We start from the raw sequence: 26,183 nt of genomic DNA, 5'->3' as shown, positions 1-26,183 counted from the left end.
GCGCTGTGGAATCTTAGCCTCAGCTACACTAGCATGATCGCCCCACAATTCAACGAACTAAGCTAACTTTTAGCTCCACATGTTAGATGACGTTACAGCCTCCCAGTCATAGGCTTCTCTTCTTATGGGAATGGCAATTGTAGTCACTGGGAACTGTATCTTTAGAGCCTCTTTAGCTGTGCCTGCTTCTTGTACATTTAGCGAACAAACTTAAACCTGAAATCATTAGATGACATCCTGTGGTAGTGGGAACAGATACATTTGCATACAGATTGGCCCTTTTAGATTGGGGATAAGTCAAGATCACTTGCAAATGTAAGTCAAGAGATATAAGGGAAGCCACAGCTGAACAAAAATTGTATCTTAAGGGCTGTGCTGATCCCACCTAAAGCTTTGCCATTCAGTCCTGATATTTCATGGCTGACTTGAGTTTTAAATACTTGATTAGTCAGTCCAAAGACTCACTCATTTTCTGCAATGACTGAAGACTTTTTAGGGAAATGAATGCAAGCTGAATACACCTGATTTCTCATTTGTTAATGCTGTTGGCACTTGATCCTGTAAGATACTGGATTTAAGGAAGTTCCTGATGTAACTTGTGACACCTACCAAGGTTAGCATGTTCTGTATTCAATCACTACTACTTATTTTCAGACTTTGGATTAAGTTGTTGTTGCTCTTTTACTTTACTTTGTTGTGAACGGTAAGTATTATTCATTATTTGAGATGATTTATTGAGGGAAATGGTTGTGATCAACTGTATAGTGCATCTTCCTACTACAATTGTCTGTAGAGAAGTATTTGTTGTGTCTTTCTCTTTGTTTTAGTAAAAGGGTTGTGTGCTAGCAAGGGAAAAAATATTATTCCCACCGTAGTGTCTTATATTACTTTTCAACACAGACAGGCAGGTGTCCTCAAAGACTGATGTGAAACCCTAAAAACATGTATGCTTTCTGTGTAATGACTATCAATCCAGAAATGAATGAGTATAATACTTTTTGTAAAGGATTCAAAGCTAAAATGTTGAGGTCAAATTATGGAGAAGATGTATCCAAGCAACCATTTTGGTTTAAAGTGCAAAATATTTCAACTGCAGCACTTAAAGTTTCTCTTTCGTAGTGAGTATTTGTTTTACTATGGTTCCTTGTGTGTACTGCAAAGGTTTGCGAGTGCCTTTTTAGTCATGTATGAATATCCTTTCCTTATCAACTCTGAATATAACATTTTTTGTTTCTCAAAACTGTTCTTTTTTTGTACAGCTTTTGTACATTTGTAAAGCTTACATGTTGTAGATGGATGTTTATTTTTCTCATGCAAATTGTTCTCTTTTTATATGAATTTGAGCTGTGCCTTTTCTTATACATAACATTCTGAGCAATCATTTCAATTCAAACATTCAGATTGATTGATATTATTGTGTTATTGCAGTTTGTTGCCACATTTTGGTATGCAACTACCACATTGACAAAAAAAAAAGAGACACTATTGTTTTGGCTAGATGACATTGTATTCTGTAGAGTTGCTCAAATGGGGCAAAGTCACTTTAAGTGCAATAATCCACAAAAGTGAAAGAACATCATTAGCAACTATGAGCACACAACCCTTGTAACCTGCCCAGTTTCTATGTATTACAATAAAGGAAAACCCAAAAATATCAGAAAACTAGTATAGTGTAATCTTGCGATGTCTCTAGCAAGGAGAACCTGCTTAATTGAGGTCTTAGACACAGGTGTGCAGGATAAAGTGCAGACATGTTAACATTTTGGAGACTTTTGAGAAATGTATTTATTTGTTCTGTTTATTAACACATGGTGTCCTGATATGTTGCTGGATTAATACTGTACATGGCCTCTTAGGAAACAAAGGGAAAACAATAGTTAGTTCCATTCTATTCTTTCTCAAGTGGTGGATTTTTTTTTTTTTTTAACTAACTTGCCTTCACTGCAAAAAATAAATAAAAATACCTTGGTTGGTGGAATTGAGATTATGTTTTTCACAATGTAGTTGTTAACTAAATTGGATGAACTAACTGAATGGCACATTGGAACTGTTTTTGATGCCAAAGAGTGTCATTAATCATGTTTTGCCTTATCTCCCGCTTTCATTTGCTATTTATTGTTGTGCACATTGATGATGGTCATTTATATACTCACTGTTCTGATATGTATACATTTGCACAATGCACCCACTCTGTATGTACATATGCATTTATATTGTATGAGCATTTATTTTTATTATTATTATTTATACATGTGCATGTGCCAGCTTATGACATTGTTAATAGGGGGAGATATAAGGGGGAAAAGGTGTTAAAAACAACATTCAAATTATACTGTATCTGTGTCCTGTTTGGTTGCATGCATTTATGTACGTACCTGTATGACTGTTTGTGTAACTGTATGAGTGTGTTTGTAGAAGATTGCTTTAACCTCAGAGGGATTGTGTGCTGAATTTGGACATCTTCCCCATCATCACACAAAGGGAAAGCAACCGCTAGATTTCTGTTTGGTCCCCAGTTCATATTACTGTACAGTCAGGTTCTGGCAGGTAAATCTTTGGCCTCCTTCAGACTGTCTTCAGTCTTTTTGGAGGGGTCTGCAAATGAAGGTTAAAACAAACAAATAAAGTGAGTTTTTGGGAGATGTGTTTAGATTGTCCTGTTTGAATGCATACCAGACTGTTTGCAGACATACAAACAACACATTTATTCAGTGCATGTATGATTTGTTGATTGGCTCCAGAAGTTGAAACAAATAATTATAGGCCAATTCATGGAACCTATAATGGCCCTATCTATAGTTGGTGCATAGCCTACAAGCAACCATAATTATTTCTCATTTACAGTACATTCTGTAACACAATTCAGGGTTGAGAGTGCTATGATAATTGATTTCCAAGTTGAGAGATTGTTGAAGAATAGTTCAGTTCTTCATTTTCAGATACTAGTAATTTGGGGGGTTATTCCACCCCTAGAGGCTAGTTCATGTACGTCCACATGACGCACGGTGGGACATAGGTTTGCGTAAGGGCGTGATTGCACAGCCCCTCCCCCCCACAGTCTAGCTGGAAAGAAAAAAACTTTTTTTGTATCGGAGGAATCAACAGCCGCCATCTTGACGCGGCTCAGAATCAGGATTTCGGGAGATCATGTTTTTTTATACCGATACGAGCCATTTAGACCGTGCTCAAACGGCTTTATTCTGCAGAAAATCGAAGTATTTATTCGTTCGAAGATAATTATTGTAAACAAACGAGGATTGGAGCGGTTTTTGTCGTCTTCAAAGCCCCTCGTATATTTGATTTCCCCTTCAGAGAGCGCCGCTTCTCTCGGTAGCTCTCCGCTCCTGACGGATGGATTTACCGGGGGACAGTGTCGAGAAAAATAAATCGTTGCATGAAAAATATTTTTGGAATTTTGTTCTTTTTAATGGAGGCGAACATGGAATTTAATGGTGTTCGTTTGGACCACGAAAAAATGCGTCCTTTAAAGATGGGAAATTAGCGATGTATATGGAGAAAAGGACTTAATTCCAGTTTGTATATTCTTTTGGACTATTTTTAATTTATTTTTCTTGAACTGAAAGAATTTTTTGGCCAAATTATTGAGGATAATTATGTGGGTGTTGGGTGTTGGATTATCATGGGGTGATTGTCGACGGCGAAGCGTGGCGCTGTTGCCTTTCTGTTGAAACATCCTACTCGGCTGGCTAGCCAGCTAGCTAGCAAGCTAGTTAATTACCCCTTTACGGGGTGTGTTAGTCAAAACTTACAGGTTGATTGCTGTCAGTAGTTTTTCTCGAGTTGGGAGGAATCCTGTTTCGTTTTGCATCTTTATTTAGTAATCATCATTACCGATCAGAATCATGGCTGAGAATTTGCTGGACGTCGGACCTCCAAACGCAAAGCGACCGAAGCTGAATTCACCTGCTCTCTCAGCATCTGATGGACCAGGTAAGGAGGGCCTATCGGAATCCGGGTTGCAATTATATGAGCTTTGTTTGGACTAAAACGGATACTTTTGTGCTGCCATTACGGTGCACTAATTGTTGACTAGGTTCGTTCTCGTGCTTCACCTGGAACTTTCATTCATTGTCAGTCCTGCAAAATAGCAGCGCGTGGTGATATTCCACTGGATAGTCACCCATCTCCAGATCTCTCACCCTGCTACTGATACAGCCTACTGCTGGTGCACTGGAGTTTACTGTAGGATGCTGATGTGTTGCCTCCAGTCTCAATGTGAACTAGATCGCTACACCATGGGAAACGTGTTTTGTTATTATTGGTGTTCATGGATGCTACAAACTATATAAACCGTATTGGACTATTCATACAAAGATGCCAACTATTTTGATGCGTTGGGCCTGACCAGCTTTGCACTCGCACTCCCAGCTCTCCTGCTGCCCATAAAGCCAACCTCGCAGACCACAACACAACGCAGCTCATGCTTGGTTTCCGCCAGAGAAAGTAGGGGCTACCAGAAGAGCATCTAAACCTTGCCCGGGGGACCACGTCATACCCACTCGCAAACCTGCAAAAACAACTTTCCATTGCCTGTCCGCAAGATCCCATCATTTAACATGGCATTTCACATCTGTCATATTTTGTGGTTTGCATCGTGTGATATTATGTCAGCTATCTACCACCCTCTTGCACATCTGTTCCGAGGTCTGTGTGCCACACTCAGATTGAGCCTAAATGATGTAGAACACTCACTGGCTGTTTTCACAAGACTGAACTGACCCTAATGTTCCTTGGTGTTGTTAACTCAAGTGAGGGGAGTAGTGCTTCTCCAATAGTGGTTCAGGATGGGGGCAGCCAGGCCGTCTTGGGTCGGGGGGAAAAAGGCATTCAGGTAGCAGGCCTGTTGACGAAGCCCACCTAGGTCTGCTGTGGCAGAGGATGGTACTAAGCCTATATTATCCCATAAGGATTGCTGCATGCTGAGACCCAGGGGAGAGGGGAGGCCAGTGTGACTGCCTCAGGACCAGCTGCCGGTGTCTAATGTCCACGCCAGGACAAGATAGTTTATGACTGCAGGGGGGGGGGGGGGTCATTGGAATCAATGACTTCAAAGTTCAGAGAGGTTCGGTATCAGATTATCTTATTTTTGACCCATCAGTTAGCACTTATCTATCCAGGAATTTGGTTTGAAGTTTAGCGGGAGAGTGCGATGCGCACACGTCCATTGAAGATCTGTGGTAAGAATGGTTGGGTTCATTTTGTGCAGGAGAATTACTATCACGGATTCTTTAGTATCACACACACTGGGTGAAAAGAAAATGCAGGCCACTTCCATCTTAATGAGCCAATTTTGGGATAACAATTATCACCTTACAAAGAAAGTAGGCCTTACACAAAGCTTCATCCATGGCTCAATGTTCACTGCTACAGAGACCAGGGGGGTATTCCATCAGTGTTGCCAAAAGAAAATCTAGGCTTAGATCTTAAGTCTTGCAAGACTCAAAATAAACCTAGATTTTCCTTTACCGATGTTGATGGAATGCCCCTCGGAAGTGTCTGGCAACTGTTTACAAACAGCTTGGGGCCGTCGGGATTCATTGTTCTTCTTTCTCTCCTCTGCTGCAGTATCTCTTGCACACTGACAGGCCCCAGTCCTTAGCAAGTGTAGCTCATCTCTCAATGGGGTGACAGTAGCTGTCGCTGGGCAATAAAGCAGCCTTGACACTACATGTCTCCTCAGCTGCCAGGCGCGCTGTCTCTCTGCCTCAGCAACCACACACACACACACACACACACACACCCATCTTCTTTAATAGCCCAGCAGCCCCCCCCCCCCACACATAGACACGCATCTAGCACGGCACAGTGCAGACCCGCTCCCTTTGAACTTCTGGAAGTACACTGCAAAGATTTAACCACCGTATTGGAGAAGGCAGGATAGTGTTTGGGTTGGATAAAAACCCTAATTCCCGGAAATTCCTCAGGCAAACCTGCGACGGAAAACGATTTTTTTAATACATCCTCCTTTCTCCCCTCCGTCTCTCATGTTATTCCCACTCGTGCTCAGTCCTCACCCTATTGGACAGTGAGACTTATGCCCAAGGGAGTAATGAGGAGCAAATGGAAGAGGTAATGTCGAAGATGAATATAGGCCTGTGTGTGTGTGTGTTTGGAGAGAGAAGAAGAGAGGACTGCACTGTTCTATTTTCACAGGTTTTGCTGGCTGAAGGAAATTATCCACCTGTATCTTCCCGTGACTCTGTAACATCTCAAATTGTGCAGCAAAGCAAATCCCTGCTCAACAGTAAACGCCCACTCCCTCACACTTACAGCCAGGCTTATAGTAAAGGGTTGGGCTAAGCTGCGGAGCCACAAAAGCACAGATCTTTATGGGCTTGGCTCAAGTCACGTTTCCCAGGGGGATAGCCTGTCCGTTATGACTGTGACAGACAGAAAACATGCTCCTCGCCCCACCCCACCCTCCCCCTGCTGTCGATGTGTGACAGGTTAATGTTGTTATGGCGTTATGGTCTCACATGTTTTGCCTACGAGCCAGCGTTTGGTTTGTTTTTTAATTTCTATCTAGCCTAGTGGAAGTATCTATGCCCTGACAAATGGGCACCAGCGTTCAGGCACACCGCTTACCTAGTGGGTGTCCCCCTTCTGCTTGGGCTGTGTGAATGGGCCCCAGCCCTTGGGTGACCATTATTCCAGCCATGTTAGCATTTAGTGTACAGACAAAATACAGTCAAGCGTAAAAACGCTGCCTTCAACCAGCTTCAGGGGCACAGTCACAGGCGGTGCGCTCGCTGTGCGGGTTAATGTCTTGGCTGAAGCGGAACTGATTTAGAAGGGGGCAGAGTACCACTGTCTCCCACTCCCCCCCCTCCCCAGACAGGAGTGGAGCAGCAACCCCATCGGCACCTGGCCCTCCCTGTGTCCCCTCCTCGCTGTCTCTCATTCTCTGTGAGCAGCCCTCCGGTCCACAGGGTTACTAATACTCTCCCATGTGAAACTGGCAGGATTCTGCTACCAGCAGGGCGTTTTAATTTAAAACTCTGTGTGTCTGTGTCTCTGTCTGTAACAGCTGAATAAAACACTTTCACCTCTCTCCTCCTCTGACGCCCTCTCACAGGCAGCTTTAGCCGTGTCTCTTGATTTCTCCCCTCTCCCTGAACGGTTGTGGTTTCATAAAGGCAAAGCAGCAAATGACTGCAGGCTGGATTTACAAGTGCAGCGCGGCCACTAATTCTCCACATCTTGAAGTCATCACACCTCTTTATAAAAGCGGCATATTAGCGTTTTTTCCCCCTTCTTTACACCAGTCTCTCCAATCAAAGATGAACAAACAAATGTGGTATCGGACCTCACGCGTTCGAAAACTTGGCATTAAACATCCCAGACTGGTGAGGTCGGTTCTCCTGCGGCGTCTCTCTCCATCCGTGACTCATTATCTCTTAGCTGTGGGTTAGACACACGCAGATTCAGCCCTGATGTTCATTCACAATGTCATTTTAATTGTTTTCTTCTGAAGTCGGCAGTTTGGTGGGGGGGGGACTTTTTGTCCTGCATTTTTGTATTTGAAATGAGAACATAATAGAGATATTGACTGAATCGATATTCCCTAGTCTCCAAGGAGAGACCCAGTGCTTCTGAATCTGGGATCTCCCGAGAGTTGTAGTAGTGTTTGAGGACGGTGAGAACATAGTCGTGTGTGTGTGTCCCCGAATGTTGGTGACTGGTCTCTCTAACGCAGCATTTTTTATCTCTTGATCCATTCAAGGGGGAGCCCAGAAAAGGCTGTGTGCCTTGGGAGGTGGGGGGGCGGGGGTGTTATCTCAGAGCTACCCACTGTCCCACGCCCGCCAGCGGCTAATTGGCCTTTCAAGCGTATGCTGCTGTGGTGACAATGGCAGCTGCACGCTACATTCTGGCGTGTTTGTGTGTGTCGTCTCGCCCTTTTAAAATCTTATCTCTCCCATTAGCGCCACCATTGCCGCCTTTTTCTTCTCTCGGCGCGCCGCCGCCGTCAGCCGCAGTCAGGATCTTCGTCGGTAGGCGAGGCAGAGGTAGATGACGGGCACTGGCATCGAGTTATCACGAAGCCGGGAGAGAGAGGAGCGTCTCTGACCCCCGCTCTCGGCCCAGGCCGCTCCAGGCCAGGCGGGTCCGCCCGCACGCCCGAGCCTGTTATCACCTCTCAGGTTGGAGTGTGTCTAATAGAGGATTTTCATCTCCGCCGGTTTTAAAAGCGGGTGAATCATCATCACTCTTCCAGAGCGCTGGGAGACGGATCTTGAGAGAGCGACGGAGTCACAGGATTATAGTTTTTCCCTTTTTTCGTGATTGATTCAAGTGTTCTCTCTTCCTTTCATGTCCTGCTCACAGGGCGCTTTGCTGCCTCGCTTTTATGGTGAAGTAATTCCACTATGGTTGTCAGCCACCTTGAGTGGTGGAATCTGAATGCTTTTCTCTCTCTCGGTCTCTCTCTCGTGCCCAAATACACGCACACACACTTCTCTTACATGCTCTCACTCTATCAACGAAATGCTGTATGTTAGGAAAGTTGTCAGAGGCGCAGGTGCTTGCTCTTAAAGATTAAGCCTGATGCGTCCTTTATAGAAGAACTTTATTCTTTTAAAAAAATGTTTTTACAATTCAACGACACTAATTGATATAGCGGAATGGAGTAAAATCTCTGCTTAGTTTGAAGCCTTTAAAGAGCTAAGGAGCTACTATGATTGTAGCTCCGTAACCCCTAAACAGCCAGTAAATGTCAAGTCAACACTGTCCCTTTCCAATCTGGCAACCTGAGGGTTCAGGCACTCCCGTTAAGAAAGAGGGAGGAGGTTGTGACAGGCCAGACGCTGCGCTGGGCGTGTGGCTGCGGTCGCGCTGTTGAAACCTTTTTAGGCACTCGCACGCACGCCCTCACGTGTAGGACCTTGGCATGGGTGTGTGATTTGAACTGTAGGCCTCATTAGTGTGTGTGTGTGTGTGTGTGTGTGTGTGTGTGTTGGTGTGTGTGTTGTTTACTCTGTCTGCACTCAAGAGTTCATTCCTCCCGAAGGCCCAGCCAGCCACAAGAATGCTCCCCGCGCTCGGAGCAGGAGTCCTCCACTGTGCAGGGTGGCTCCTCCTGCGCAGATCAGACCCTGTCCTCAGTGTCCTGTGATAGAGCGTTAGCCTACGCTTCACCGTGTGACGGCTGTCAGTCATAACAAGGCCTCGGGTGTCATGACGTGGATCAACTGGTTCTTAACGAGTACCCTTTCAAGCTCCGCAGCGCAGTCGGAGATAATAAGGCGTGACGCATGATTGTGCAAACTAACTCCTGCAGACACTTGTGTAACTTACGGTCGGTGTGTGACGGCCACAGCACGGAGCAGGTTACAGGTTCAGAATTGTAAAGTTGCCTTGTCATCATGCATTGAACAGGGGACCACCCACCACCCACATCCACGTTTCCTTAAAAAAAAAAAAAAAGCTCCACCCTAGTGTGCACTGTGCAGCCATAATAACAGTTTCACGTCCCGTTCTCCCGGCTGAGAATAGGGACGGTTGTGATAACTTGGGTGAATGATGCGTCTTGCCATAGAGATTGTGTAGTTCTTGAGTTTCGAGGTGACGCAGATTCATCTTGTGATGGTGCGGCTAAAGTGATAGTTTGTTATCATTAACAAACACACCGAAATAGGGTGCATAGAGGAGATTAGAGGAGAGCGCACCTCAGGCCTGACCTTTTGGCCAATTGACTGTTTTCAAATAATAATACTGTGAAATCCTTGGAAATGAATCAGATAGGTGTTAGAAGCGCCGGTAACTTTTGAGCCTACCTCAAATCATCTTCTGTAAGAAGCAAGACTGATAATGAATCAAATAATTACAATTACTGCACATTCTTGTTTTCAGTCTAATTGTCACCAATTCACACAAGGAGGCACTATGTCATTCATGGGGGGGGGGCATGTTTACTAGGGGTGCAACGGTTCAGTTGGTCCACGGTTCGGTATGAACCTCGGTTTTTGGGTCACGGTTTCGGTTCGGTTTCGGTACGTGTTTTGGTGTGTAAGGAGAAAATAAATGCTACTATTTATTTACAAACTGTTACTTTATTTTGCTTAGGCCTATACTTATGGAACTTTAACATTTAGTCATTCCAGAATATGACTGGTATATTTAAGCAATATCACACGAGAGGGAATGCTGTTATACTGAATATCAGCGCGGCTGTGATTCGGTCGTAGGTACGAGGCCGCAGGTCAAGTACCGAAGACGATCACAGCCGTGCTGATATTCAGTAAAACAGCACTCCCTCTCGTGTGATATTGCTTTTATACAACAGTTCTACAGCGCGATTTATTAGTTAACAGTAATAAGCGACAACAGATTATGATTTGTTTGTTTATTTAATCATAAAAATAAACAAAAAATAGTTCCGCAACTGAACTTCAAATGGACTGTTGCCTAGTAACCTGAACACGAACAATGTAGTCTAATTAACGGTAATTTAGTAGAACATCTGTGCGGGGGAGTGATACATAAAGTTAAAAGTCCCAGTGCTGTTATACTGTATATCAGCACTCATGGAATGCCTCTTGTCCAATCAAATCCAATCAAATTACTTGGTCGGAACTAACTGTTGTATAATATAAACAAATACAAATATATATCAACAAAAAACACTTTCAAATGTAAAATAAATAAATAAACGTGACACCAGCCAGTGTTTTGATAAACCATTTGCTTTAAGTTGATGTGTCATACATTGAAATCTGAAAAAAATATGACTAAGTTAGACTAATTTGAATGTTGTTAGACCTCAGGCACATATTGGGTTAATATTACTTATTTATTACTGGCTGTAATAAAACCGGAAACAACAAATGCTGCTAACAGCTAGTGGCTAACAAAGGTCTAGACCAGGGGTAGCCAACACGGTGCCCGTGGGCACCTGGTCGCCCGCAGAGACCGCGCGAGTCGCCCGTAGGGCAAGTTCTAAAAATATAACTATTTACCATGAAGGTCCCTTTAAAACATGGGTCTCCAACACGTCGCTCGCAAGCTACCGGTAAAAAAGATGCAGCCTTCCCCAAAAAAACGACAACAAATAAATTCACCCTGGAAACCTTTTCCAATTTCAATCCCTTACTGAGTTCCCCCCCCCCTCCAACACAAAACAATTAGATCAGCTGTCAATCAAATTGCTACCGTTGTAGTGTAGACTACTACTGTGTCTGAGGTAAAGTTAGCAACTGAGCTAAAGCAGAGTTCGGTGTTAGCAAGGCAGTGTAGCTTATACAGCGAGTGGCAAGCCCATGAGCTCGTTGGTAACATTAGTCCGCCAGTAGTCTCGCATAGCCAGACCTATCTCCACACTTCGCTTCGCGCTGTACCAGCGCTGGAGAATATATATTTTTTGCTTAAGTGTGCGTGCGTGAGACGCAAGAGTTTTTGCAGGGTGAGATGTCTACAGATGAAAGTAAGCACGTTGAAACGTTAGCAAATATACTTGCTGAGTGTTCTAACAGAGTAAGGTTGTTATTAGTATGACTAGTGTGATTATAGTTCCATGGTGTCAAAGAACTAGCTAGCTAGCTCAGAGGTGATGAGATGAGCTAGTCTGCTTGCACACTTGCCAGCTAAAGAGCTAACTGGAGGCACTTTATTATTTTTACTTAAAGTAGATATACAATCTTTCTTATTTTGCTAGAATTGGGCTTCATGGTAATACCATAATGGCATATTTACAGATTTTCCGATATAAATGTAATGAAATCTACTACTCCTGAACAAGACTGACAGATGAGCATTTAAATGACTCTATAAGAGTGAACCTAAGTGGATACACTCCAGCATACACGACTCTTGTAGACTCCATGCAGTGACATTCATCTCAAGTGTAGGAATGAGTGAATGCACTTTTTTTTTTTTTTTAAAGAGACAAAAAAATAAATTAAAATGTTTTCTGACTGAAAAGACTAGAAAAGGTGAATGCACTTATTACACACATGTGGACCATACAATTATAAGCTTTTCATATGTGAATGGAGGTGATGTGATACATTGATATATGGATACAGAATATACTGCTAGTACTATAGTGAGCTTACACATTGACATTTGAAACAGAGCATGCTAGTGAAGAATTTCTGAGTGTTTTGATACGTTACGTGAATGAATGTAAGTAATAAGATATGAGTAGCTCTCGGCCACTTACAGTTTTTCAAAATAGCTCTCGGATGAAAAAAGGTTGGAGACCCCTGGTCTAGACTGTTCACACACTCCTTGCTTTTGAACACGTCCTAAAATGAAACTATGTTTACAAGCCATGTATCACTTACAGTAGCCTACGGCAAACGAGAACAATGAATCCATTCCACAAAGTATACATATTTAATGATCCGTAAACTGTTGTTTATTGCATTGAGTGGGCACTTCAAACTTCAAGTTGCGTGTTATGAAAAAACCAGAAAATATGACATTTTGGCAAGAAAAAGTTTGAGAGCTATTTATAGCTGTTTCATGGATGCGAGTGGTTTTCGGTTTCACCAGCTGCCGATACAAATGTAAAAGTGCCACGGCACGGCTCGCCTCAGCACGCTTTTGAACAGTTCTGGGTACGAGACGTTTTCCACTATACACAAGAGACCAGGAACGAGTAGGAGGAGTAGGAGATAGTAGGCGGAGTTACGCGTCATAACAGCGCGCCATGGTGGTGACGTATATTTTCACGAGACACAACACAGCCACAACAATAGCAACATGGAGGAACTTGAAGCTATCGTATACTTTTTCCTCGGCATGTGGTATATTATTAACCGTGGTTTTTTGAAGAGAAAGAGAGAGAGGGATATGTACACATAATAAAGTCATGTTTTTTAAACCCTTAAAACCACTGCCTTCACTTGTCTGCTTTATGAACTGTAATATCATTTTTATGTTGAGCATATGTGATGGCTACTACTTTAGCTCACTGTAGTATCATTGTTATGTTGAGCATATCAGATGGCTACTACTTTAGCTCACTGTAGTATCATTGTTATGTTGAGCATATGAGATGGCTACTGCCTGATCGATGTCGACACTGCTCGTAGTGAATATAAGCACTTGATGCATGTTGAACTCCTGGTTCATTGAGTTTACTCCCGGTTCACTTCTCGGGGTGGCACCACGGTGGTTCAGGGCTCAAAATGACCGTATACCGATGGTGGAGTTAGCCAGCATAGTCTTGTCTTTTTACCACCTTCCTAGCCGGTGTTATTCACGGACAAACACGGTGCCCGGAGGCACCCTTTGCGGGTTAATAACTGTGGTTTACCGTGGGTTACGGTAAAAATTCAAACGTGTCCCGAGAGGGGAGAGGACAGGAAATCTGAAACCATTTGAATGGTGTCGATACGACACTCTTATCACGGTCGACACAGCGCGGAGCGAATTCCCGGGTAGAACTTTTCTCTCCCCCCGCTGTCAACGGGAGTTTCAACCAGCAGGCGCGGTGCTGCAGGCAGCAGCGGGTGAACTCCCGGTTCATTGAGTTTACGGTTAAAAGCATATCTTCTCGGGGTGTCAGCGCGGTGGTTAAGGGCTCAAAATGAACGTATACCGATGGTGAAGTTAGCAAAGGAGTATTGTGTTTGTACCACCTTCATAGCCGGTGTTATTCACGGGCAAAGACGGTGCCCGGAGGCACCCTTTGCGGGTTAATAACTGTGATTTACCGTGGGTTAGGATAACAATTCAAACGTGTCCGGATAGGGGAGAGGACAGGGAATCCAAAACCATTTGAATGGTGTCGATACGACACTCCTATCACAGTCGACACAGCTAGGAGCGAATTCCCGGGTAGAACTTTTCTCTCCCCCCGCTGTCAACGGGAGTCGTCAACCAGGAAGCGGTGCTGCGAGCAGCAGCGGGGGGGGGGGGGGGACCCGTCACTTACGGCCGAATATCTCCGCGTCACAATGGGTTATAATTCCAAACTAAAATTCTCCATGATCACAATAGCATGCTGAACACACTGAAATTCGAATGGAGTCTTAGTCATGTACCGTTAACGAGATAGAATAAGCAAAGCAGATTTATGGTACATCGTAAAACGCTCATCGGGGGGGGGGGACCCGTCGCTTAAGGCTGAATATCTCCGCGTCACAATGGGTTATAATTCCAAACAAAAATTCTCCATGATCACAATAGCATGCTGAACACACTGAATAGTAAGAACAGTAAGAACAGTAAGAAGTAGTAGTCTCTGCTGTTCAACGCTGTTGTGAGATTTAAAAATGGCGGTTAGTGGTGTACTGTGAAAACATACGATGACGATGTTGTGACGATTTCCATTGACCAATCAACGGTGTGCAGCGTCACACGTCACACGCAGCCTGGCAAAAAGGTACCGGCTCGCAAAAAGGTTCCTGCTCGCGAAGGGTAGCTAAAGAACCGACCCGACCCGACCCAGGCCGACAAATGGAAAAGCGCCAAAGAAGCAGGCCAGCCTGGGTCGACCCGGGCTAGCCCTGTAGTGGAAAAGCACCATTAGGCTTGACGACTGGTATAGGAGAGGAAGAAATTAAAGTAAAAATGCACTTTAGCCATGACAGCTGTACCAGCTGTAGCCCATATATATTATGCGCATATACGACACACGTGAAGCCTTTCTGCGACACGCGTTTTTGTTCACTGTTTTTGTTCCCTCATCGCTGTATTCAATGCCAACGATGCAGATTTGTAGCAATCCAGGGCTTCCTCAAACTGTTGCCATGTTCTGAACTCCACTCGCCATGAACAAACATTTGAACAAGAAGCAACTGCCTTCCAGACCAACTCGACCTCTGACTTTGAATGAAATGCAGCAAACCGAAAACCGCCACGGTCCACTAGTGTATATATATTTTTTGTACCGTAATCAATTATTTATTGCAAAACAGTACAGTACACATGAAAAACTCACATTATTACACCAAACAAAATAAGTGTCTGTCCTGATTTCCCCCCCCCTTATCTTACCCCCCCCCCCCCCCTAGTTCTTCACACTATATTTGGTATATCGGTCCACTAGTGTATTTTGATAATCGATTAATCTGCCGATTATTTTTCAGATTAATCGGATACAAATAAAAAAATAAAAATAAAGATTTATTTTGCACATTTTATTTTATGTTTTCTAAATCAGCCAGGCCTATACATATACAGTACATGTGCAAAATGAATAAGTATTAATAAAAAATAATAAATAATATAAATAAAAAAGGCTTTGCTACATCAAATAGGTTTAACAACAGGCTATGGACTATGGCGGTAGATTGTTTCAATAAAGTAATTGAACTCTAGCTCAATACATGCATTGTTTTAGGTAATAACTTTGCTTAATGTAACGGTCAGTAACCCAAAGTGCAATATAGGCTACAGACAAGACACTAATGTTTTTATATAACAGATATGCTCCAAAACAATGCAATATTATGTCCTCTCACTCCATACAATAGGCTAGGCTACAGTCAGTGCCTCACTCTAACTCACGGGTAGCTTGGTAGGCTACCACTAGCTAGCCTTTAGCTTATCACCTCTGCTCTACCACTGACGTTAGCCAGCTAGCTAAATACACTTGTCATGCAATATTGAATTCATGAATGCGAGCAAACACTCACTGGCTATCGCATTACATTACAGTCATTTAGCTGACGCTTCGCCAGAACTCACAAGTGCATCTACCTTGGACGATTTCGGTCGAGTCGTTTTCTCCGCCATGATTTAAATGTAGCCGCCGCGCCGGTGTAGGTACCGGATTTTCCCACCCTACCAGATTTTCACACTTTTCCGGTTCCGGTCATAGGTTCTGCCCTTTCCGGCCATAGGTAGCGCTATGATTCGCTTCGCGATGCCTACACCGCAACAGCGTGCAAGACAGCGTGGCGTGCGTCAACAGGAAGTAGGTTTGTTATGGAACAAGACCCGACGAATCGATAATGGAATTCGTCGCCAACGAATTTCATTATCGATTTTTAGCGATTTCATCGATTCGTTGTTGCAGCCCTAACTGGTGGTAAAAAGTCCAGTTTCATGTTGACTCATTCAGCACTGGTTAATTGATGAAAGGGATTGCATATTGCCACAGTAATGGTTGACGACCAGCAAATGGCAAATAGTGTTTGAAAATCAAATAAAAAAAATAAAGTGGCTATGTATCAAGTCATATTGGCCCAGCTGTTATAATGCAGTATGATGCCTCGAGCAGTTTAGCCTGACTGAGAGACATGCAGCATTGAGCTTGATCTGTGGGTTTGGATGTCTTGACCCATAGAGAAGTACTTAACGTAGCCATATGTAGCATGTAGGGCTGCCACGATTAGTCGACTAGTCGCGACGACGTCGATTACCAAAACAAAACATATTTGGTAATCGACGTCGTCGCATGTTATTTTTGAGCTGAAATAAGCGTTTTTATTTTATTTTATTTTTTCTAGCACCAGGGGAGCCCCCCCTCCCAAATTTCGTTGTTTGGTACCTGTACTATATCAATGACAATAAAGACCATTCATTTCATTCGATAAGCATTCGTTTTTCTTCCCTGGAGCTGCCACTGGCTAGCGTCTCCCAGTGTCTTTGATGTACATGCGCAGTGTCGGTCATCCGGGGCACAAGTGACTTCCCCGGAAAAACAAACAGAGAAATTTCTTCCTGTCCTCGTACCTCTAAAGTGTGGGAGCATTTTAACCACAACGTTGAAAAAAAGAATGTAAAATGTAAAATGTGCAAAGCTGAACTCGCTTATCATGGCAGCACGCTTATCATTTCCATCTCGAAACTTATGGAAAAAATAGTTTATGAACAGGTCGATAGGTACCTTACCGAAAAAAAGCTGATGTATGAATTTCAATCAGGATTCAGAACATCCCATTCCACTGACACATGCCTTCTCTATTTGAACGACCACATCAACCATGAGGTGGACTCGGGCAAGTACTGCGGCATGGTCATGCTGGACCTCCAGAAGGCCTTCGACACAGTAGATCACCACATATTGTTAGATAAACTGAAAGCAATTGGGTTCGATAGAACATCGGTGAGCTGGATGCAATCATACTTAGAGGGGAGGGAACAGGTGGTTAGTGTGAACGGAACACTGTCCCCCCCCCTCCCAGTGACCTGCGGCGTTCCACAAGGAAGCATTTTGGGACCTTTACTGTTCCTAATATATGTGAATGACATGTCATCAGCATGTGATTGCAATTTGTTCCTGTTCGCGGATGACTCGGCTCTGCTGGTCTCTGACAGGGACATATTGCAGGTGGAAAAAGCGCTAAGCACTGAACTGAGTAGAATCTGCATCTGGCTAGCTGACAATAAACTATCAATACACCTAGGTAAAACTGAAACCATCCTATACGGATCCCCATCTAAACTCAGAAAGGCTGAAAATTTTAAAATAAAAGTGGGTAACATTAATATCACAAGAAAAGAGGATATTACATACCTGGGCTCCATCTTAGAGGCAAATCTTTCCGGAGATAAAATGGCAGCAAAAGTAATCAAAAAAGTGAACCATAGAACTAGATTCTTGTACAGGATATCCTCACTTGTCAGTAAAAACACACTGAGGACCCTATCAGGAGCTCTCATTCAATGTCACTTCGACTATGCCGTAACATCATGGTACTATAGAACCACAAAGGCCCATAAAACAAGACTCCAGACAGCCCAAAATAAACTGGTTAGGCTTCTGCTAGGCCTCAACCCTAGGACACATCTAACCGCTGCTCATTTTTTGAGCCTTGATTGGCTACGAGTAGTTGACAGAGTGCAGCAGCTTGCACTGGGCCTGGTCTTCAAGATACGCTACACCACAAAGACACCCAAGTACCTGTCAACATACTTCCAAAAAGTGAACAACGTCCACACATACAACACCAGAGGGAGCTCCACGAACCACGTTCAACCGCGTTGCACCACAAACAAGGGGTTAAACTCGTTTGCAAACTATGCAGTAAAAATGTGGAACGCCCTTCCTATAATCTTAAAGGAGTGCAAAACAATGCCCACCTTCAAAACCACTCTCAAAAAACATTTACAGGAGGCTGCAATCCGTAACTGGACCCTCTAAATCAAAATCAGATTAAAAGACCCGAACTACCCACTGTACATACTTTGTGTTTTGTCCCCCGCCCCCACCTGTGGTGTATGTCCCCACCTGTCCTACCCGCTGTACATACCTTATGTTTTGTTGTATTGTTCTTCCCATGATGGATGTGTGTTTATCTTGTAGATAGTAATAGTTATTTGTCTGTATTATCTTGTAGATAGTACTAGCTTTTTTGTCTGTCTTACATGTAACGATGAATTGAGAATCAAGGACCCCAATTGAAATAAGCCAGTGGCTTTCTTGGGTTTTTATCCTGTTAGTTGACCTTGTATGTAATATGTACTTTCATGTACCTACTTCTGCAAATCTTCTAATAAAGTTTTCAATCAATCAATCAAAACGTCTATGATGCGCGAGCATCTAAAAAGGAAGCACGTTGTGGCAGATGACGAGGAAGACGATGGCTCGTCTCGGTAAGCTAGTTAGCTTGTTATTGGCTAACGATATCGTTACGTTAAAAGCCTTCTTACATTATTTTACGTTGTCATCAAAGCGATACTTATCAAATAGCTAAAAATGTTGTCTTAACGTTACAGTGCTAAGAAGGCGCGTTCTACTATGAGATGAGTGAAGCAAAGCAAAACGTTTGTACTCTGTACAAGTATTTATTTTTGTTTTTGTATTCTTTTGGTTTCCTAGTGCCTAGCCTACCTCATTTTACTCAGCAGTTTGCACCCTCTACTACTCTTTACATTACATTACATGCAAGTGATGCCAGAAATAAATCTGCAAAGTTCATTAAAATATCTATTTTTGAGTGAACAATCATTTTAATTGTCTTTATTTTTAGTTAGCACATGCCTACAACAACTAACAACTTCAAGCTAAATTTAGAAGCTGATTTAGAAGATGATAGCTAAATAAGAGCGATTGAGTAATTGTGCGATAAGCTGTAATTTATTATCCGATTAGTCGACTAATCGTTAAAATAATCGGTGACTAGTCGACTATGAAAATAATCGTTTGTGGCAGCCCTACGGATCTCTATGGTGAACAGGGGTACCCAGAGACAACAAGCTCACTGCTGAGTTCCCCCAGCACAGCCTCCAGCCAGGTATGCTGTAAGCTCTCCAACCACAACAACTCCCACTGCATTAGTGTCTGGGCCCCACTCCAGCAGCCAGGAGAAGAGGAAGGGGTAGCATCTCGTTCTCCAGCAGCTAGGACTGAGGGTGTGTGTGTGTGTGTGTGTGTGTGTGTGTGTGTGTGTGTGTGTGTTTGCCTTTATCACTGCAGTGTCAGCACAAAACTGAACTGTTGATTTAGAGTGTGTCTTTGTGTGTGTGTTTGCGCAGGCAGTGTAAGACTTGGAAAGACATAACTATGTCTTGCGTTTAGTTTTCCTCTGGAGAGGAAAAGTGGTTACTGTGACAGGCCAAAGTGCTTGTAAACTTTATCTTCGGCTGCCTGACAGCTTGAGAATAAACTACCTTTCACTGCCTCTTTGATGATCCGTAAATTGGATAGCTCTCTGTGGGAACTTTGCCTTCATTTCAGCGGGAATTTGACACCCTGCGATCTTAATTTCTCTATCGCGAAACAATGCCTCTGTCCTCAGAAACAGATAACGGTGCATTCTGCCCGTGCCAGGCTCGACAGGTTGTTATTCAGCAAAGAAACCGCACATCTTTTGTCTGTAATAAAACCCTGTGTGTTCTGTTGATCTTATTCCTGTTCTCTCTGCCTCTCTCCAGTAGACCTGGTGTCCCTGTTTGACCTGGAGAACGACCTCCCGGATGAGCTGATCCCCAATGGTGACCTGGGCCTGATGGGCATGCCCTCCAACGGGGGCCCTGGTGGAGGAGGCCCCGGCCTGGGCTCCATGGTCCCCGACGCAGCCGCCAAGCACAAGCAGCTGTCGGAGCTCCTGAGGGCGGGCAGCACCTCCGGCCTGGGGGGGGGCCTCAACTCGGCCGGCCCCCAGCAGGGAGGAGGCATGGGGGGCCAGCTGGGCGCAGTGCTGGGGAAGAACCCCCTGGGCCAGGGCTCCCCCGGCCACAACTCCCCGCAGGCCCAGAAAGGAGGCGCTCCCACGGGACAGGGCAACAGCATGGGCCTCAACGCGGGCTTCAGCCAGGCCATGATGAACAGCGGGCAGGGCCACGGGCTTATGGGCCCGGGCCAGCCAGGACAGGTGATGAACGGGGCCATGGGCCCGGCAGGACGGGGGAGACCCGGGATGCAGTACCAGGGCCAGGCCATGCAAGGGGCGTCGGTGGGCGCGGGAGCCGGCGTGGGGGGCAGCGTGCTAGCGGAGACGCTCACCCAGGGAGGGGCACACAACGCCATGAACGCCCAGCAGGCTGGAAACATGAACAAGGTGCGCGGCAGCTTGATTTAATAATGTTTCCACGGCTCACCGTTTCTGTACCTTCCACTAACCTTCAGCACGGCAGACACCGTTGTTCTCTGGGTTATTGTCTCTCAAGGCCTTTTCATGCATTGTCAGTAGCTTTTTGGAACAGGGCGAAGCTGTACAATGCTGTACAATCGCATGGTCCTTGATCCCTGGCGTGCCTGTCTAGGAGGCTTTATAGGTTTGGTGACACAAGCAAGCCGCACAGCCTTTGTGTCTGCTCATATCTGACTGTAGAATGATTCTATTCAAAGCATGTCTGGAACCTGGGCTCCATGCTGTTCTAGACTGATCTGTTGAGATACTCAAGCTGTGTGTGCGTGTGTGTTTGTGTGTGCGCGCACGCGTGCGCATCTGTTTGTGTGCGGCCACGCTGTAAACCGTGTTAGTCTATCACCACTGTAGGTGTGAGGGCTCCCTGTCTCTCTCCCACAACGGATCGATCTGTTGGGTTTCCCTGGGAGCGGAGGAGGAACCAGACACCCAGCTGTGTGTTTGAGTGATGCACTTTTTAGTTGAAGGCTGTAGTCAGAGCTGGTTTACTGAGATCAGTGCCCATGTGATGTACACTACTCGATAAATGAAATGGTCGATGCTTTTAATAGTATCTTAAGCAATGCATTAAACAGTGTTGTTCCAATTAAAACTAAAAAGAGGTCACAATAAAATATCGCCATGGCGATAGCACTATATGCAGAACAGCGGAATGGATATCAGTGTTTCCCCTAGGTTTGCTGCCTTGGGGGGGTGGCATGGACTGTGGCATGGATGACGCTGGTATGTCGCAGGGTCTTACCCCCCCCCCCCCCCCCGCAGGTAAGACCCTGCGACATACCAGCGTCATGTCCAGGGGGTGTACTAACTTTTACATTAAGCCACCTCACGCTACGGAAACAGGAGATAGGCTCCTGCCCTATGGGCCATTAGGCTCGAGAACCATCGGTTCTCAAGGCTACTTACTTATGTGGTCTTGACTACCTGTCCACTTTCTCACCTGGTTCTTGCGCTCTCTCTCTCTGGTGCACTATCCTGCTCTCTCTCCTGCTCTCCCTCTCTATCCTCCTCTCTCCCTCTTTTGCTGTCAACGTAGGGATGCTCCGATTTATCGGCCACCGATTTAAATCGGCCGATTTCACTCCAAATGACTCGATCGGTGATCGGCAAAAATGGCCGATCGCAAAAACCGATCTTTTTTTTTTTTTTTTTTTCTTTTTTTCTCTGGGGAAGACAGATAACTGAACAGAAAACATAGGAGGACGTAACAGTATGTAAACCATGAAGGCCACGTTTATGATGTCTTTTATACAGCCATATCGACTGACTTGGGCTTCAGGCCCTAACTGGGTGATAGGCCAGACCTTTACTATGCCATAAAAATGGGTCTGCGTTTGCTTGGTGCCTAATGGATCAAAACTTTTGTCTAAAAAGCAAAAAATATTTAGGCTATCCAGTCAGTTATGTATTTTTTTAAAAATCGGTATCGGTATCGGTTGATCTTGAGGAAACAAATCGGTGATCGGTATCGGCCCCAAAAATCCAGATCGGAGCATCCCTACAAAAGGCAAACATAACAACCAGAGTATTTATAATCTAATAAGAGGTATAAATTGATCCATATCAATTTATAACATAATTATAATTGAATATTGGATTGCTGTGGGCAATGCAGTCAGATAATGTCATTTTGACTTTACTCTCTCACCTGAAAATAAATCGTATGTCCAACTATGAAAAACAGAGTGAGATTTTGTGTTTTTCTCCCACCCAATTATTTGTGCTAGTTTCCTGCAATTTGACATACTTAACCACAACATTCACACCTCCCACCCTAACCTAAGTATAATAACCATGTCACAGTTGGTGATGAGGGTGTTGACCACAAAAATCCATACATCCCGTGTATGTGAGTCGAAGGAATTGCAGCTCACAGACACATTTATTTCGTGCAAACAACCTTGTGATATTAATAAACAATTTGCAGTTTGAAAGTACCAGTAGGCTACCAGATACGATGTTGTATGCACATACTGGCTAAGTTCTTACATGCAGCTCGCATGAACACAGATTCTTCCATCAGCGCCTCCCGCTTCGATTGCAGACTCAAGTTAACGCACATGCAGAAAGATGCAAGTTTCCAGTCAGATGGATTTGTATTTTTTTAACCCCAAATATATATACAGTATATATATTTAACCCAAATCAACATAACAGGGGGTAATTTCCGTAGGACATTTTCTCTTATCTTTTGATAGGACCCAAGATAATGAATGTGATGTTCAAAATTGGTGAAGTGTCCCTTTAACCAAACCCTTCACCCTAATTATCTGTGCTAGTTTCCTGCAATTTGACATACTTAACCCAGGGTTTCCGTTAACCGGTAATTACCGGTCTTTGTCCGATAAAATCTGTTGAAGTCCGACATTTTTAAACCTCTTCGGTCATAATGTCCGGTGAAAATAATTCCCTTTAAGCACAATTTGAATACAATTTGCTAAAATTAATTTGTCACATATTCTGCTTCCTTCTACATTAAAAAAGACGAATATATAGGCTATATGTTTTCTTTTATTATTAATGTGTAGACTAGCCTACGTGATGACAAACAGCGGCAGGGTTGCCAGATGGGATTGACAATTTACAGCCTAACTAGTCCGCTAAATAACCGCTAAACCCAGTAGCCCATTCGGCGGTAACCCCCCCCCCCCCATCTGGCAACCCTGTCTCTCAACGGCGCGAGTAGTTTAGTCAGTTAATTTAGTTTGATCTAGTCTAAATAAAACCACTGCAGTGACCGGAGTCAAGGTTATTGTTCTGCGTGTTTTGGATGTGCTAGAGCATAGTGAATGACCACCGAGGGCCGTGAGATGCGGCTAGTAAAGGACGCTAGCCATCTCAACCCCGTTCATTGATTGAGCCTGCCGTGCCCGTTCCAGCCCTGAGTCGGGAGATTCAGAGTATAACATCCCCACCATTAGATTAGGATTGATTAGATTAGGTTGACAATACCACACTACATTTGAGTTTAGGGATATCAATGTTATATATTTGTGTATGTTTTATCTTTATGTATTAAATGTTATAATTGTTCCACATTTGAGACCTGTCTTCCCCCCACTCAGTTATTCAGTCGGTGTCCATCATTTTAGTTCAATTTAGTCTATCTAGTGTTAGAGTTTAATTTGTGCCACTAAGGTGAAATAGTCCACGGGTGTGTATCCCCCCGATACATCCTCCTCATTCTCCTACTCCCGAGTCCGAGTAAGTATGATTTGACAGGCAGCTAGACTTAATGCCTTCCCAATCAGCGAGACGTGGTTATAGAAATTACGTTGTTTTATTGATAAAAAGGGTAAAACTGGAAAGAGAATATAGAAAACGTACATTACTGTCGTGAAACTATTTAACACACTTCAGTTAACGTAATGTGGAGTCCGTTCATTGATCGATGCAGTCTGTTCAATTCCCAGTGTGGCGCGCGTTCAGCGCTGGACATAATCGCATAGCGCGCATGCGAATCATGAAAGCCTATATATTATTATATAGCTCGCATCTAATCGTATCGGATGAGAAATAGACATTAAATTGAAATCTTCCCGGACACGATGACCGGCGCCAATTTTTTCTAACGGAAACCCTGACTTAACCACAACATTTACACCTCCCACCCTAACCTAAGTATAACAACCATGTCACAGTTGGTGATGAGGGTGTTGACCACAAAAATACATACATCGCGTGTATGCGAGTCGAGGAATTGCAGCTCACAGACAAGTTTATTTCGTGCAAAAAAACTTGTGATATTAATAAACAATTTGCAGTTTGAAAGTACCAGTAGGCTACCAGATACGATGTTGTATGCACATACTGGCTACGTTCTTACATGCAGCTCGCGTGAACACAGATTCTTCCATCAGCGCCTCCCGCTTCGATTGCAGACTCAAGTTAACACACGTGCAGAAAGATGCAAGTTTCCAGTCAGATGGATTTTATTTTTTTTAACCCCAAATATATACAGTGGGGAGAACAAGTATTTGATACACTGCTGATTTTGCAGGTTTTCCCACTTAGAAAGAATGTAGAGGTCTGTAATTTTTATCATAGGTACACTTCAACTGTGAGAGACGGAATCTAAAACAAAAATCCAGAAAATCACATTGTATGACTTTTAAATAATTAATTTGCATTTTATTGTATGAAATAAGTATTTGATCACCTACCAACCAGTAATAATTCCGGCTCTCACAGACCTGTTAGTTTTTCTTTAAGAAGCCCTCCTATTCTCCACTCATTACCTGTATTAACTGCACCTGTTTGAACTTGTTACCTTTATAAAAGACACCTCTCCACACACTCAATCAATCAGACCCCAACCTCTCCACAATGGGCAAGACCAAATAGCTTTCTAAGGACATCAGGGACAAAATTGTAGACCTGCACAAGGCTGGGATGGGCTACAGGACAATAGGGAAGCAGCTTGGTGAGAAGGCAACAACTGTTGGCGCAATTATTAGAAAATGGAAGAAATTTAAGATGACGGTCAATCTCCCTCGGTCTGGGGCTCCATGCAAGATCTCACCTCGTGGGGCATCAATGATCATAAGAAAGGTGAGGGATCAGCCCAGAACTACACGGCAGGACCTGGTCAATGACCTGAAGAGAGCTGGGACCACAGTCTCAAAGAAAACTATCAGTAACACACTACGCCGTCAGGGATTAAAATCCTGTAGCGCACGCAAGGTCCCCCTGCTCAAGCCAGCGCATGTCCAGGCCCGTCTGAGGTTTGCCAATGATCATCTGGATGATCCAGAGGAGGAATGGGAGAAGGTCATGTGGTCTGATGAGACCAAAATAGAGCTTTTTGGCATAAACTCCACTCGCCGTGTTTGGAGGAAGAAGAAGGATGAGTACAACCCCAAGAACACCATCCCAACCGTGAAGCATGGAGGTGGAAACATCATTCTTTGGGGATGCTTTTCTGCAAAGGAGACAGGACGAATGCACCGTATTGAGGGGAGGATGGATGGGGCCAAGTATCGCGAGATCTTGGCCAATAACCTCCTTCCCTCAGTAAGAGCATTGAAGATGGGTCGTGGCTGGGTCTTCCAGCATGACAACGACCCGAAACACACAGCCAGGGCAACTAAGGAGTGGCTCCGTAAGAAGCATCTCAAGGTCCTGGAGTGGCCTAGCCAGTCTCCAGACCTGAACCCAATAGAAAATCTTTGGAGGGAGCTGAAAGTCAGTGTTGCCCAGCGACAGCCCCGAAACCTGAAGGATTCTGTATGGAGGAGTGGGCCCAAATCCCTGCTGCAGTGTGTGCAAACCTGGTCAAGAACTACAGGAAACGTCTGATCTCTGTAATTGCAAACAAAGGTTTCTTTACCAAATATTAAGTTCTGTTTTTCTGATGTATCAAATACTTATTTCATGCAATAAAATGTAAATTAATTACTTTAAAATCATACAATTTGATTTTCTGGATTTTTTTTTAGATTCTGTCTCTCACAGTTGAAGTGTACCTAAAATTACAGACCTCTACATTCTTTCTAAGTGGGAAAACGTGCAAAATCAGCAGTGTATCAAATACTTGTTCTCCCCACTGTATATATATTTAACCCAAATCAACATAACAGGGGGTAATTTCTGTAGGACATTTTCTCTTATCTTTTTGACTTGGGTCCATCGCGTGTATGTGAGTCGAAGAAATTGCAGCTCACAGAGAAGTTT

At 44.0% G+C, this 26,183-nt stretch overlaps 1 protein-coding gene across 2 annotated transcripts in view; it reads left to right on the top strand.

Annotated features, from left to right (window-relative positions):
• Nucleotides 1-3,863: 3,863 nt before the first annotated feature.
• The window catches only part of crebbpb (CREB binding lysine acetyltransferase b), a gene marked incomplete at its 5' end in the record, with an annotated part of 64,795 nt that continues 42,475 nt past the window's right edge, over nt 3,864-26,183 (top strand). For both annotated transcript variants that reach the window (XM_080524311.1, XM_080524312.1), the window contains 2 exons: nt 3,864-3,951; nt 19,798-20,420. In XM_080524311.1, the coding sequence (XP_080380437.1) occupies nt 3,864-3,951; nt 19,798-20,420 (711 nt within the window). The remainder of the gene's footprint in view (nt 3,952-19,797; nt 20,421-26,183) is intronic.

The sequence above is a fragment of the Nansenia antarctica genome, assembly GCF_963989245.1.
Source record: "Nansenia antarctica genome assembly, chromosome: 2".
Lineage (NCBI taxonomy): Eukaryota > Metazoa > Chordata > Actinopteri > Argentiniformes > Microstomatidae > Nansenia > Nansenia antarctica.
The sequence above is the reverse complement of the archived record's forward strand: the minus strand, read 5'-3'. Positions and strand labels throughout refer to the sequence as shown.